Genomic DNA, 15807 nt, shown 5'->3' with positions numbered 1-15807 from the left:
GCCAGAAGCCATGCCTAATCTGTCAGATGAGCTGTACAAATGTTTTCCTTCCCAGACAAATGGGCCTTGTTAGTTCTCCTGTGGGTCACAATAGGCTTTTGAGGGGCACTTCTAGCGTTAATGAGGAAAGAGGGATGCATTTCTGACCGTGGATATGGCTCAATTTTGTGGGCCCATGTCTGCTGGGAATGTCTCTTGCTTGAAGATTATAGGATATTTCGTTTCAGTAGACTTCACTACTTTAATGCCCCACTGAGATAATGGTTTTCCTCCAGGGCTTGCACTGGCTAAAGAACTTGATTTCTGAACTATTGTTTTATTTGCCTGTGCCAAAGGATGAATACAACCAATTCGATGTACATCGAGCTAAAACGTTCCAGACCAGGGAGTGTGCAGCTAAGTTTAATTACATTCTCTCTAGTTAGTAGATTTTATTGCGGCTCTTGTTGATTTTGCTATCCTCTTGTCAACAGGATGGGTTATCTAAGGTCTTGCATAATCAAAGGGGGAACTTCCGCCGCCTCTGGCTTTGGTTTGTGTCTGCACACGCTCTGCCTCTGCTGTGTCCCCTCAGGGCTAATTTTATTGGGCCAGTGCAGATTACCCAGCTATTGTTGGGAGCGCTGACAGATTCCTGGACTAGCTGTGCAACTGATTAAAAGCCCAAATTTGGAGACTTCCATTCAAGACATCAGAGTTATCTGGAAGCAGGCAGGTGTAATCTTCTGGATCTGGTTCCTTGATTTTTACAGTTATCCCTCTGGGTAAATACAGCAGCTTCCTTGGACACGGATGCTGGGAAAATAATTGCAATAGAGCAGACAGTTATCTTTTGATGGATTAGGGATGATCTGGGTGGAGGGACTGCAATGTGCAGGTTGAGGAATTAATTCCCTAGCAAAGATCCAGCTATTGTCTGCAAACTGGAACCTTGGGGGCATCGGTTGTCAACATGGCTTGGACACTTGTCAGAGGAACCACTGGCCTCTCGTTTATTAGACTAGATGTTGTGTCAATAGGCCCCTTAAGGCATGGATCCTCCATTTGTCGAATTCTGTATTAGCCGGGGTGCTGATTTAATGCAACAGCCCGCCTTCTGGCACAACGACAACTAGATAGTCCAGAGTGCCCGACTTTGACACAACAGCAGCCAGGTGTGCACAAAAGGCCAGCTTCGTTGGTGCTTCTTGGTTGGCATGGTCAGGGGCCCAGACCCCCCTGGCCTTTGTGGCGTCATCTCTCAAATCAATCATGGTTGCCATTATATCGGGTAAGAAGGCAAGTTTCTCGATCAGGAGGCTGCAATGTCATATGGCACCCTCTTCCATTGTCAGTCACTGAGTTCTGGTTATCAAATGATTTATCTGGTCCAGTTTGCCATCAAAAGCCATGATTAGGGTAGCTAACATCTGAAAAACAGTAATTCGGATATCCAATTTAGCAGCGTGCAGTGAGGCTGACTGCATCATGGAGGACAGGGCTCTGAGCAAAGTCTGCCACCCTAAGGGCTCGTTCTTCTAAGCTCCAGAGGACTTCAGAGAGGTTGTGGCTGGGTTATTGGCCTGTTGGTGTGGTGGTGGTCATTGTCAGACATCTGAAAATTTGGTGTGGCTGCCACATTTGTCCTACGGATTGGTAAGATGTGGTCACTATTTTTGGGGGTGGAGAGGCAGGGGGAAGATTTCATGGGCTGTAGCACCCCTTGAGATGCCCCCACATTCATAAGCTGTCATGGCAGGTTCTGGAGAAGATGCATAGGAGAGGTCGCTACTGTTCATCAGATACTGGCCTTATGGCCAGTGCTGGTTGGGCGAATGGCAGCAGCCATTAAAGAGGTTGTGATCCAGTGACTTGTCTGAGGTTAAGCTAGTAGAGGCACCCTTAGGTCTACCCTCCTGAATAAAGATAGAGGCCATGGGTTTCAGGCCCGCCATCCTGGTCAATGGACCTCTTCATACTCGGACTAGTGCTAGAATGCTTAGCAAATCCAGGTGCGCCTAGAGGGTTCCCAGAACACATTAATGGACTGAACTGGAGGCTCCAAGCTGTTGCCGGGCGTGTCTAGCGGTGAAAGAGAGACTGGCACACACCTAACCTCATACCATGCCCCACTCAGCTCCCACCCCCAAAAGCTTTGACGGCTCTCACCTCTTCTCACCTGCCAGTCTGCTCCCAACCACAATTCACCAGTGGCTTCCACTGCCATGTAGAGTTGAGGCTGAACAGCTGCCTGAGCAGGGGTGAATAAGAACCAGACCGTGGCAAACTATGCCTAGAGGTGGGCATGGGGGATGCCCTCCAAGCAGAGGCTGTGCCAGACAAGGGAGGAGTGCTGCGCCATGCCCATGGTAGGATGTCACCAGCAGAGGTGTAACGGTTGGCCCCCACAGCCCCTGCATTCAGGTAGTAGCCCTGTTTTCCTTGTTTTGGAGGGGGCCCCTCACCTCCCAAAGCCATGTCATTGCATGCCTTGCAGTATGCGGGCAATTGCATAGAATAAGAAATAGGTAAACCCTCTAAAAAGCCAGCTGTCTTTCCCCAAATAGGCCACCTGCAGCTTATAGGGGCCCCAACCTTTCAGGGGGACCCCATACGAAAGCCAAGACCAATGAATATCTGTGCGATCTGGGAGATGACGGGCCCCTACTCACATTTCACAGGGGACCCCATCATATTGTGCTAGGCCACTTGTCACCAGCGCCCCACAACCTGCAGAGGTGCTGTTGTGTCACATGCCAGAGACAAGGCCATCTCCTCTCGATGCTCCCAGACACACACAATTCCAGACAGCTCCTCCCCTTCTGAATTCCAACCAAGGCTCGAACCAAGAGAATCAGAACTCCCGCATAATAATTGTGCTAACTTATTCAGAACCCCACCTAGTTTAGAAAGCTGGCCTACAAAGAGCAAATTTATCATCTGTGCCACTACACAGGTAAGACTCTTAATAACAAAGATCTGCGTAAATTCAGCCCTAGTGTGGTCAGAGTCTAATAAAATCAGAAAGTTGTAAAATCAGAAACTTGCTAGAATCCTGCAAAATATAAGCCCAGTCATAATTGCAGAGACTATTGGTAGCTCTGATATAATGAGAACGCTGTCAAAGGTTTTCACATCCATGGAAAAAAAGAGAAAGACAATCGCACAGCCCTGTGGGATCCCAACATGGTGCGTTAGAGCAGCACATGGCAACTGACCTACAGTCGCACACAGACAAAGGGGGATGGGTGAGCAGGATTAAAACGTGCATTCAGGATAGTTGAGAGAAAACAAGAATTCTTCACACAAAGAGATTATGAAGACTGCTCCCACTCAAAGCAGTAGGTAGTCTTGGTGCCTATAATAGTGCTTGATTAGCAAAATACCAAAATAAAGCCTCACGGTTCTGCCCAAGGAGTTCTATGATGAGAACCATAAATAAGGATAGGACCTCTCACTTCATCTTAGGCGAGTAGAGAAGTTACCACCTCTGTAGGATTGTGGCTTTATTTCGGTCTAGTCGTGGAATACTGTAGAAATTTGAAGGCTTCTGCGTAAATGAATTTTGTTGAAGACCATTCATGGCGTACAATAAGTCTAACAGTGCAGCCATGGTTCCTTACAGAAGGGTTGCTAATATACCTGTATGGTTTCAGCAGGCATGGTGGGAGTAACATAACTTATAAAGTTGTAGGAGACATCCAATAGTGTATTCCTACTTAAAGTCTAATGACGGCATTGAAAATTCTCATCTTGTTTGTTAAAAACTGCAAAGATATGAATACACTATATGTGGATAGCTGTCTTATGACGCTTCCCAATCCCATAATTTATTAATGTATTACACTTGCACAAACAGCTAACCTGTGTGAAAGCCCCCTAGGATATTTTTTTTGTATTAAAGTGACATCAGCAAACACTAGGAGGGCGCCATCACAGGGTGGATGCACAGCAAATACTGGTCTCCTTTCACAATTTTTTTCTTTTCAATAGAAAATATGCACAAATAATATTCCCACTCAAATAATGTGGATTCAAGATTGAATTTGTGCTTTGGGTCACGATCCAAAGGACATGGCTTACAAATATACCCATCACAAACTCTAGTGACAGAGGGCTGTTAAACCCTTAAGCGTGGTTTAAACCAGTGACCAAACAAAAGTGCACTGGTCTTTCTAATATGCAAAACATTTGCATCAAAAGGATTAGACCACAGACCGGTTTGATTATGAGCAATGATTTGGACCCAAGTTAAAGAGCAAGTTACTTTCCTTCGGTAAAGATTTATCTGTAAGAGACCTATATTAGTTATAGATTCCCTACCTTAGAATTGCCCCCAGGCGTCAGAATGGATCTGGCGAATTCTTTTTGTAGCAGTACCCCCTGCACGTCGGTAAGTGGCATCGGTCGACTTCGCGTTAGTCCTCGTGATCACCAGGATGACGTCACAGTATCTACTTAGATGCCGCCCTCGCGCGCAGACGTCAGTTCTTTACATGACATTCCACGCCAGAAGTGTATAGCCATACAAGACACTGACCACTGGTGCACACTACTACGGCCCTGAAAGAGAATCCCTTGCGCTGGAAGTCAGTTCGCAGAACGGGGAGGATGGTTCAGGCGTTAAGGAATCTATAGCTAATATAGGTCTCTTACAGATATATTGTTACCAAAAGTAAGTAACTTGTTCCTTTGAAAGACTATTAGTTATAGATTCCTTACCTTAGAATAGATACCCCAGCAATACCAAGCCCGGAGGTGGGTCTGCGAACCAAGTTCACAACAGAAAGTCCTGGCGAATTGAACGACCAAACAAGCAGTCTCTCTGGACTTGGCAGTAGTGTTTTGTAAACATGTGCAGGGATGCCCACATGGCTGCCTGACAGATGTCACCAAGGGGGACTCCAAGTCCCAAAGCAGTGGTGGCTACAGTCGCCCTGGTAGAATGGGCGGGCAGTCCTACTGGAGGTTCCATCCTTGCCAAGGAATAACACATTTTGATGCAAAGAACGACCCACTGTGATATGGTCCATTTTTGCATGGCCTGAACTTTCTTGGCGACCACATAGCCAACAAAGAGCTGGTCATCCACCCCGAATGGTTTCGTGCGATCCAAATAGAAACATACCGCATGTTTTGGATACAGATGGTGGAGTCTCCCTTCCCCCTTTGAAGGATGCGGTGCGGGAAGAAGGTGGGTAGAGTGATGGTCTGCCCAATGTGGAAAGAGGTAACCACTTTCAGGAGAAAAAAAGGTAGAGTACGAAGGACAACCTTGTCCGGCTGAACAGCAAGGAATGCAGGCTTAGAAGACAGAGCCTGAAGCTCACTCACCCTGCCAGCAGAGGTGACCGCAACCAGAAAAGCAGTTTTTAAAGTCAAGAGTCAGAGTGGCCAATTATGTAGTGGCTCAAAAGGAGTGCATATAAGGTAAGTCAAGACCCGATTCAAGTCCCACTGGGGCATTAGGAAAGGAATAGGAGGAAAGAGGTGAGTAATGCTCATAAGAAATCTATTTACAATAGGGGACTTGAAAAGACAAGGCTGATCAGGAAGCCGAAGAAAGTCTGAAATGACCGATAGATAGCCCTGAAAGGTGCCCAGAGCAGAGCCCTGCTGGGCGAAGGAAAGGAGGAACAAAAGAACCTCAGAAAGAGGAGCAGAAAGGCGATCCACAGCCTTTGCGGTACACCATGCCACAAATTTGTTCCATCTACAGGTGTATACCGTTTTGGTGGAGGGACACCTGGCTGCCAAGATAACATTATAGACTTCGGGAGGAAGGTCGAAAGCTGTCAACTGTCACCGCTCAATCTCCACGCAAGGAGGTGGAGGCTGGACAGGTTCGGGTGGAGGAGTGTCCCCTGTTGCTGCGACAAAAGATCCTCCCGAAGAGGCAGTATGATGGGAGGATCGATGGCCACGTGCAAGAGCTCGGGTTACCAGATTCTTCGTGCCCAATCCGGAGCCACAAGAATGACTTTGGCCTGGTCGCGCTTGATCTCTTCAGCACTCTGGGTAGAAGTGGTATAGGCAGAAAGGCATATAGAAGACCGCAACTCCACTCGTGATGAAAATCGTCGCCGAGCGAGTACTGCCTTTCAACGCGCAGAACTGCTGACATTGCATGTTCTCTTCGGTGGCGAATAGATCTAACCAAGGTTCCCCCCACTGCTGAAAGAGCTTGCACCACCTTCGAGTAAAGTTGCCTTTCGTGATCCATCATGCACCTGCAGCTGAGTTTGTCCACCCTGGCGTTCAGTGAACGCGCCAGGTGTTGAACCACCAGAGATATGCCCCGATGTTCCAGCCAAGTCCAAAGGCAAAGAGCCCCTTGACATAGGGTCCACAGCCCCACCCCGCCTTGTTTGTTGCAGTACCACATGGCGGTGGTGTTGTCCGTGAACACCTGCACTACTCTTCCCCGGACAGAGGGAAGGAATGCCTTCAATGCAAGATGAATCGCCCTTAGCTCCAGAAGGTTGATGTGGAGCCCGGACTCCACCGGAGACCAGGATCCTCTGATCTCCGCCTTTCCCAAGTGGCTGCCCCACCCCGGAAGGGATGCATCTGTCACCACTGTGAACTCTGGTTGGGGATGGGAGAGGAATCTGCAGTTGACCAATCATGGTTCGTTTGCCACCACTGCAATTGGTGTACAGTGCCCTCCGAGATCTGGACGCAATCTGAAAGATTACCCTGATGCTGTGCCCACTGGAACTTAAGGTCCCACTGCAGAGCCCGCATATGCCACCTGGCATGATCCACCAGCAGGATGCAGGAGGCCATGAGGCCCTTCAGCCTCAGGGTCATTCTGACCGAAAGCCGGGATAGAGGCTGAAAGATCAGAATCATAGCCCGAATATCCCAGACTCGCAGTTAGGGAGAATAAGCCCAAAACTGCGTATTATCTAGAACCGCTCCGATGAAAAGGGGCTGCTGAGAGGGAATCATGTGTGACTTTGGCACGTTGATAGTGAACCTCAGCGAATGCAGGAGGTCTGCCGTAATCTGGAGATTGGAGATGACAGCCTGGGGCAAGCCCCCCTTCAACAGACAGTCGTCGAGATAGGGGAAGACTGGAACCCCTGATCTGCGCAGATGAGCTGCGACCACCGCCATCACTTTCGTGAAGACACCAGGGGCGCTGTAAGGCCAAAGGGGAGCACGGTAAACCGAAAATGCTCGTGGCTTACTGTGAACCGTAGGTAACGTCTGTGGGCCGGCAGGACGGGGATGTGGAAATATGCGTCCTGCAAGTCCAATGCAACCATCCAGTCTCCAGGGTCGAGAGCAGACAGAATCTGAGCTGATGTCAACATCTTGAACTTCTCCTTCTGGAGGAAGCAGTTGCCGTCAATGAGATCTAAGATAGGATGCAGGCCTTTGTCCTTCAAAAGGTACCAGAAAGTAGTGGGAATAGAAACCACAACCTACTTCTGGCACAGGGACACGCTTGATGGCTCCCTTGGCCAAGAGAGCCGTAACTTCCTGGCGGAGAAGGGCCAAGTGATCCTCCGACATGCGATGGAATGTAGGTGGCATGGATGGAGGGGTAGTCTAGAAGGGGAGGGAGTAGCCCCTTCGGACTACCTGCAAAACCCACCTGTCAGATGTGATGTTCTGCCAGTGGGGGATGTGATGGCTGATCCTGCCACCCACTGGCAACTGGTGGCCTTGGAGGGTCGGACTAGGAAGGTTTGGTGGCTGCTGCAGAGGGGGCGCTGGTGGACTGGCCCGCCCACTTGCCCCGAGACCCACGACGCAGGGTCCCACGTCCCCGGCAGTGCATAGGCTGGGCAGCTTGTGCAGGCCTGTGGCTCCGAGCGGAACATGGTGGGGCACCTCTTCCCTAGCAAGGAAAGGGCGAAAAGTAGACTGCATGGGCGACTGGAATCGAGGCCCAAGGATATGGCCGCAGCCATAGAGTCCTTGCAGCACTCAAGCGCGTTGTCCGTTTGTTGCCAAACAAGCGACGGCCATCAAAGGGCATGCCCAAAAGAGTCGATTGGACATCGCCTGAAAAGCTGGTGGACCTCAGCCAGGCATAACGTCTCGGGGGCAACCAACATTGAAATCCTTCTGCATAGTGAGTCGGTGGTGTCCAGCCCAAACCTTATGGTGAAATTTGCTGCATCTCTGCCCACAGCGACTGCACGGGAGAGAGTGGCCCGGGCCTCCTCTGGACACTGTGGCAGCACCTGCGCAACCGTGTGCCACACAGAATGGGTGTAACGGCCCAAGACACATGCTTTGTTCACCGACCCCAGTCCTAAGCTGGCGGAAGAAAACATCTTCTTCCCAAGTTGATCCAGCTTCTTGGATTCCCTATCAGGGGGAGCAGTAGGGAATGCGCCCTTAGAAGTAGAGGCTTGGACCACCAAGCTCTCAGGGGTAGGGTGTTAGGAGAGGAAAATTGGGCCAACCAGGGCCTGGCTGTGGCGTCGGGCAATCATCCTATCCACAGGAGCCCCTGTGCTGGGCTTGGACCAGGTGCCCAGAAGGATGTCATCGAGGGCCTCATTGAACGGCAGCAGGGGCTCCGAAGAGGCCGCTGCCGGGTGAAGCACCTCGGTCAGCCGGTTGGTCCTGACTGCCACCGTATGAAGCTCAAGGTTTAAAGCCTCAGCCGCCCAACGCAACACTACAGCGTTAAGAGGCTCCCTCATCCGTAGCCACGGTAGGGGGAGAAAGCATGCCAAGGTCTGGAGAAGTGTCCAGACCACTGGCCTCACCCAACTCCTCTTCAGTCTGGTTCACTTAACTGGTCTGCTAGAGGGTCAACAGACCCCTCTGTCGTTCTCACCCTCTTTTGGCTGCCATTCAGGGCGAAAGGGAACGCCAGGATAGAACAGTGGTACAAAAGTTCCGGTCGGTGTCAGTCGACGTCGGTCTGGCTCTGTGTCCAGGTCAGGGTGGAGGCTGGGGTTAACACCGGCTGGGGACACAACTGGCGTCGGAGGGGGCCTAGGTGTCGTCAGTGAACTCCAAGGAGGTGTCTTAAGGTCGACCGGTGCCAATCCAGATCCAGGCCTGGATCCCTGGGGGCCCTGTGGCGCCGAGGCCGCACTGTGCGAAGGCCTAGACCCCCAGCCGAGTACACGGGGCCCGAAGGTGTGCCGGCGGAGCCGGGCTGCTCAAAGATGGAATGAAGGGCTTCGTAAAAACAACCAAGTTGGACAGGGGTTGCTTCGGAAAAGGAGAGAAGCTTGTAGCCGACCCAACAGGCTCGCAGGCAGAGCCGCAGGACGACCACCATCCGCATCCCGCGTCGCGCTGGCAGACGGACAGCGAGAAAGCGAAGAGTGACGGTGCTTCTTCGCCTTCTTTTTGTGCTTTGACTTACCCGAAGACGAAGACTATGAAGACGAGTGGTGGTGATGATGATTCCGCGACCGGTACCGCGACCTCCCTCTCAACCGGGACCTCGAGCGGCATGGAGCAGAAGATTCCGGGACAGCTCCCACAAAAACTTCGGGTTCATGGCCTGACAGTCGGAGCATGGTCATGGTCACGCTCCAGACACCAGAGGCAGGTGAGGGGCTCCGTAACGGAAATCAACTTGTGACACGCGTCACAAGACTTGAAGCCGGTCAGACGTGACATCCCTACGTGGAGTCAACAACTCGAAAAGAAGTCAACAAAAGTCGAAAAATAGTTAGTCAAAAATTGACTGAGGGTTACCACTCTCTGGATCTGCGCTGGCTGGCGCGGATAAAAAAAGAACTGAAGTCAGCGCGCAAGAGCGGCGTCTAAGTAGATACTGCGACATCATCCCGGCGATCAAGACAACGAACGCCGAGTCGACTGACGCCACCTACCGACGCGCAGGGCTACTGCTACGGAAACATTTCTCCGGATCCAGTCAGACACCTGGGGGTAATTCTAATGTAAGGAATCTATAACTAATGGTCTCTTTCAGATTGCTTCTTTATCTTAAAATAATGGCACTAGTGAGCAGGATAGTCAATTAAAATACAATCCTCTTACCGGTTTCTGGCTTGGAATACTCAAGACAAAGGATCTCAGAGTCGTGCGCCTCCACTTTCAGCATCTCACTGTGGCTCTGCAACTCATGCACTCTGTGGCAAAAACGCAACATTAACGGGTCACCCCAACGAAAAAAAACACAATGAAATCTCATATGTCTATAACTTGTTGCCACAGATAACAGTTGTGATTACAGCACACTGCTCCAGGCAAGCTTTATTCCAATTTTCAAAAATAAATAAGGCTTATAAAACATAGGGTAATCAGAGCCTGGAAATTAAACAAGTTTGTTATGGATAGATAATTTTAGCTGTCCAAGCTCTTTTTTTAAGTTAGATTTTTTTTAAGGTCTATATTTTACCCTGTGCAATAAAGTCAGCATGGGTAATACACTATTGTTTAATAGTAAACAGATTAAGAAGAACAAAGAATATTATATATCATCCAAACATAGCACCTCAAAATATTTTCCTATATCTACACCGTGGAATCATATTTAAAAGACTATATTAATAATAAGGTTTCACCAAGAAAGGTGCAGACATTTGGAACAACAACCCTAATTGTAACATTTATTACAATTGTAGCACATGGCACAAAGTTGCAAATCTATATAATTATTCTAGTTAATAGCAATGGTACAGTTGTTTAATGTGAATATTGTGTTTAGAAATAAAGAATTTTGTGCTCTACCAGCTACCTGTGGATGTGGGCGAAGTGACTTAGACCGGTCAGTCCTAAAATAAATACTGGGAATGGGAGCACTCCCAAACATTCATCAGTGTTTAGTACACTGCATGTTCAATGTCATAATTGCAGTCATTATGCATTTATGATTCACAATTGAGAATTTAGGCAGTTATGCATTATATAGTTAATATTGCAAATTCATGAAAATGTAAATCAATATTCATATACGCAGTTCAATGCCATTAGGAACAATGTTATTACACTAGCATTTCATTATTCCTCATATCATTAGGAAATACAACACACTCTTATTTGTAACAAGCAATGAATGTGGTTCACACCTTGATTTTCGTGTGAAGGATTGCAATATTATGTTACAAGGGAAGAGAAACCGGCAACACATAGTTCGGCCATTGTACTTTGTCAAGGCAAATATGTTCAAGTCAATCAGAGAATTGAATGCAATCATGCTGGCATTCCCAAGAGAAATGGCCCTTTTTATTGTTCAGTTGTCTGTAGTTTAATATGCAGTGCACGTTGTTGGCAGTAAGTATTTATTAGTTTGGTTCATTCCAGGTTTATATGCGGTTGGTATTGTCCCAGTATAGAGAAAAGTGACCGGTTGTTGATAGGTGCCTACTTGTATGGGTAGACACTTGACAGTATCGAGAAACAGGTAGCTATCGACAACTAATGTATGACAAGAAACAGGTAGCTATCGACAACTAATGTATGACAAGAAACAGGTAGCTATCGACAACTAATGTATGACATTACATACTAATACCACGTGTGCCATTACAACGCGAGTATTACTATGCTAATGACATTACAACTCCACTTTTACCATGCATATGCCTTTACCACGCTTGCCATTACAACGCAAATGCACAAACAACAATTGATGGACAGAATGCAGAACAATGTCATACATTCACCCCAGTACAGAGATCTGGGCCTAAATCCATCGTTTTTTTGCTCACCATGCCGTTCCAGTTTGAACCCAGCCATATGCAAATCAGTCTTGACCCTGTGCCTCATGGGAACAGTCCAGCCCGAACTGCCAAGCCAGGTCCTCCCTGGACTAGAAACAAGCATCCTAGGACCGGTTTCGGGGTTTCACCCCTCTTCAGCCAGGATAGCTTGATTCCAGTGGCATGGAGAGCAAGGGACCCACGTCTGGGCATACCCTTCCCACTCGGGGTGACAAATGCAAAAACAACAATTGATGGACAGAATGCAGAAAGAGGTCATACATTCACCCCAGTACAGAGATCTGGGCCTAAATCCATCGTTTTTTTGCTCAAACAGTGATGGATCAAACCCAGATCTGTTGACTGGGTGTGAGTGTTTGATTGATTCTGATGCTCCGTCCATCACCACCCCCTTTTGTACCGCTTTGTTCGCCATAAGTTGGCAGGGTATGCTCAGACGTGAGTCCCTTGCTCACTTTGCCACTGGATTCAAGCAAGCCTGGCTGAAGACGGCTGAAATGCCAGAAACCGGTCCTAGGAAGCTTGTTTCCGGTCCAGGGACGGCATGGCTTGGCAGTTCGGGCTGGACTGTTCCCATGAGGCACAGGTTCAGACTGATTTGCATATGGCCATGTCTGAACTGGGGTGGCAGAGTGGGCTAAAGAACGGTGATGGATCAAACCCAGATCTGTTGACTGGGTGTGAGTGTTTGATTGGTTCTGATGCTCCGTCCATCACCACCCCCTTTTGTATTACAACGCAAAGGCATGCGTGGTAAAATATAAGTCAGTGTGTATATATGTTTATACACACACATTTTTATGTATTTTTTTTTACCATGTTAAAAGTACCTTTCCCACCCAGAAACCCAAACCCACCCAGAATCCTAAAATTACCCTTCGCACCCAGAAACCCAAACCCACCCTAAAATTACCTTTCCCACCCAGAAACCCACCCTAAACTTACTATATAAATATATATATACATACACACACACACACACACACACACACACACACACACACACACACTTACCTTATACTTGAATGTAAAACCCATATGCCTTTACCATTCCTGCATCTACAATAAAATTAATTGTAAAGGCATGCGTGGTAAAGGCAATTTTCCCTATGCCAGGACCATTCTACCCACACGTAAAAGACACAGCCCAACATGGGTTTAAAATTAAAGGAAATATAAAATTGCATATATTAATATTTTTTTTTAATATGAGCTACAGAAGTGGGCTCATTAATAACATTCAAGTACACTAAGAAGCTGCAAGCCCTGTTGAGGTTTCTTAACTTCAGGAGCACTTCTGTGCCATAATATGATAAGCAAGTGAAGCTCTTGTATGAAGTAATTACTCCAACGTTTTCTGGAAAGAATTGGAAAAAAATACACACACACGAGCTATCTTACGAGGATCGCAAGCAGAGATGTTACAAACTAAATACTTAAACACAAGAAAGCAAAACAAACAATTCGGGTTGGTTCTAGCACATTAGGCTACGCATAAGTAGTGAACACTGATGGACATACAACTGCCAAAGCACAGAGCACACTTACATTATTTTGCTGAGGAACATATTACTCCTTTTGAGAAAGCTCTCATTGCAGTACAGACAGTTATACTGAATCCTTTAGTACTGAGTAAAGGAATCGCAGTGTTCCCACCCCTAAAATCAAAGCAGCAACAAAAGCTTGTTTTCCTAATGGGAATTCTCTACACCGTTGTTGGGTGAAGCCGACTACTTCATTAAATGTCACCAATGTAAAGTTTTAAAAAGATACTAAATTCAAGAATTTTTGCAACTCATAAAACTTCAAACATTTTACCCATACAGGAGTATGAGTGTGTTCTACATGGACAGCTCTGCACAGCCTGTGGTTGGTACTAAACACAAATACTCTGTGGCTTGTGCTGCAGTGCAAAGTATTTTTGAGTATGGGGACGTCAAGGCTGTATGCACAAATACAAACGTTTTGGGTGACTTCACTGTACAGCTAGAAGAAATGCATGCCGTACTAATTGAACTTCAGAGTGCTGACCCCCCCTCCAGCCCCCTAACCCTAGCTCTTACACGTATTGCATCTGATTCAGCATTTTGTATACAAGACTATAATGTAGATTTATCGCACTGCCGCTTGAACAGATTGAAATTCAAAGGAGAAATCAATAAAGGAGATTAACTATGGGTAAAGGCAGCTATTTTACCAGACAAGTTTACTTTGATCCATGTACAGCATTCTGTGGCTGATAAAAGTGAGAGAATTCACGCTAAGGGGAACTGTGCAACAGAGTGCAAACCTTTAAAGTAACTGCTGTAATTTAATCTCAAGCAAAGATTGAAAGACATTTTCGTGGAAATACAAGTGACGTTGAAAGGGGGAACCCTCCTGATGGGTTTTCTACAAATATGCTTACACCCTCGCTAAATATGTTCCTATGGATTTTGTTCCCGGAAGTAGTTGATCGATCAGTGCTACAAACAGCGATATTGGTGGCCATCCTCACCAAAGCTTAAAAAAAAAAAAAATGCGTGCAGCAATGCAATATTTGTCAACAAATAAAACACTCAAATGAACAGACACTCCCTTTCTATCTCTGATAAACACTTTGGGCTAATTATCCTCAACCATATCGGGCCACTCCTGAGTGTTAATCAACTTAAATATATGTAGGATTGTTCCTTTGGGTTTGGTCACAAAAAACTGCAACTGCCCGAGCGGTCATAAGAGACTAACAGTGTGTAGGAGCAATGGCAGTAGTTCATACCTTTCATTCAGAAACTGGTCCTGCATAAGCTCCTAAGGCGTTTACGGATGCTATGTCTGCTCTGGGAGTAACACTGCTATATTTGCATCTGTTCCACCTGGAATCGAACTGCAGAGTAGCAGGAGCTAATCCTGCCATTAAGCAGGCATTTACCACTAGGATATTTCATACAGGAATGACCTGGCTGCATAGCATTTATGGGGTTTAGAGAGCACTAATTACCTTGCCTAGGGTAGTATTACATCAATACACTCAATACAAATTACTCATCGCAGTACCAATGTTTGTCTGATCTTGATGTCACTGGAATGGTGGCAGAGTTGAAATCACATGAAGGGGTTTCAAGCTTGAATCTGGTTCAGACTATTCAAGAAACTGGAATAGACTTGTCCAACAAAGAATTTAGACCCTTTTAAAAGATAATACTACTAAATCCGCTGACAAGTGGCTGCCCTAAGTGGGAGTGCTAGTTCAGGAAATAATCCCTGCCAAGCATGTCTTTGGACATCTTACCAGCCTGCTCCAGTCCTTGGGGTAAAAAGCACTCTGACCGTAACGTTGCCACTGCTTCCTGGTGCAAAAAATATAAACAGGAAGGTCAATCCATCATCACATTAAAAGGCACAATGTGGCAGATTTGTAACAGACGCCTATAAACAAAAAGGTGCCTCGTAAGTAGCTCAACACATCCTCTCCCTACTCTAGATGAATTACACAAAGTAGAGTCCAGCCACATTGAAATGATCAAACCCACTACTGGGATTGATAAGCCTGCTGTGGTTTATTGCCTACACTAACAGAACCCACATCAATTGAAATGATAACGCTGCAAGAAAGAGCACTATAAGAAAATGAATAACAGGAAATAATCATCCTCCTTGAGTCAGTGAAAGTTCCAGATGGATTCTTGCTTGCTGTTGGTTCCGTAACACATCTTTGTCCACCATAGGCACACAACAGGATTTCTACTTAAGTCTTATCTTTTCTGTGGATCACAATGTTAATTTTAATTTTGCTTCCAGTATGTGTGTGTGTATATATATACACACACACATATAAATACATACATATACATATACATACATATGTATACATATTACCTACTGGCAGTCGCCAGTAGGTAGTTATAGTTAAGACCTATTTTCCATAGGAAATCCGCAACATTCTATTTGGAATAACGTTGGTGCCAATTGACGAATCTTCGCGAAATTTTCCAAACTTTTGGCCTGCTCCGGTCCGCACCTATCCTGAAAATTTCACGGTGATTCGTCAAGCGGGGGCCGAGAAAAAAAGGGGGGTCCCAAAATGTGTTTTCCCCATGCATTTTCCCATAGGACCTGTTGACGCAGCTACAGCCCGAACTGCTGAACGGAATGACACCAAATTTGGCAAAGA

The 15807-nt window shown here is 46.8% G+C and overlaps 1 protein-coding gene across 3 annotated transcripts in view; it reads right to left on the bottom strand.

Moving 5' to 3' along the window:
* Positions 1 to 15807, bottom strand: part of MAPKBP1 (mitogen-activated protein kinase binding protein 1) — a 953926-nt gene that overhangs the window by 315744 nt on the left and 622375 nt on the right. For all 3 annotated transcript variants that reach the window (XM_085627077.1, XM_085627078.1, XM_085627079.1), the window contains exon 13: positions 9970 to 10061. In XM_085627077.1, coding sequence (XP_085483203.1) covers positions 9970 to 10061 — 92 coding nt within the window. The remainder of the gene's footprint in view (positions 1 to 9969; positions 10062 to 15807) is intronic.

The sequence above is a fragment of the Triturus cristatus genome, chromosome 9, assembly GCF_964204655.1.
Source record: "Triturus cristatus chromosome 9, aTriCri1.1, whole genome shotgun sequence".
Classification (NCBI taxonomy): Eukaryota; Metazoa; Chordata; class Amphibia; order Caudata; family Salamandridae; genus Triturus; species Triturus cristatus.
This window is presented reverse-complemented; position numbering and strand designations above follow the sequence as displayed.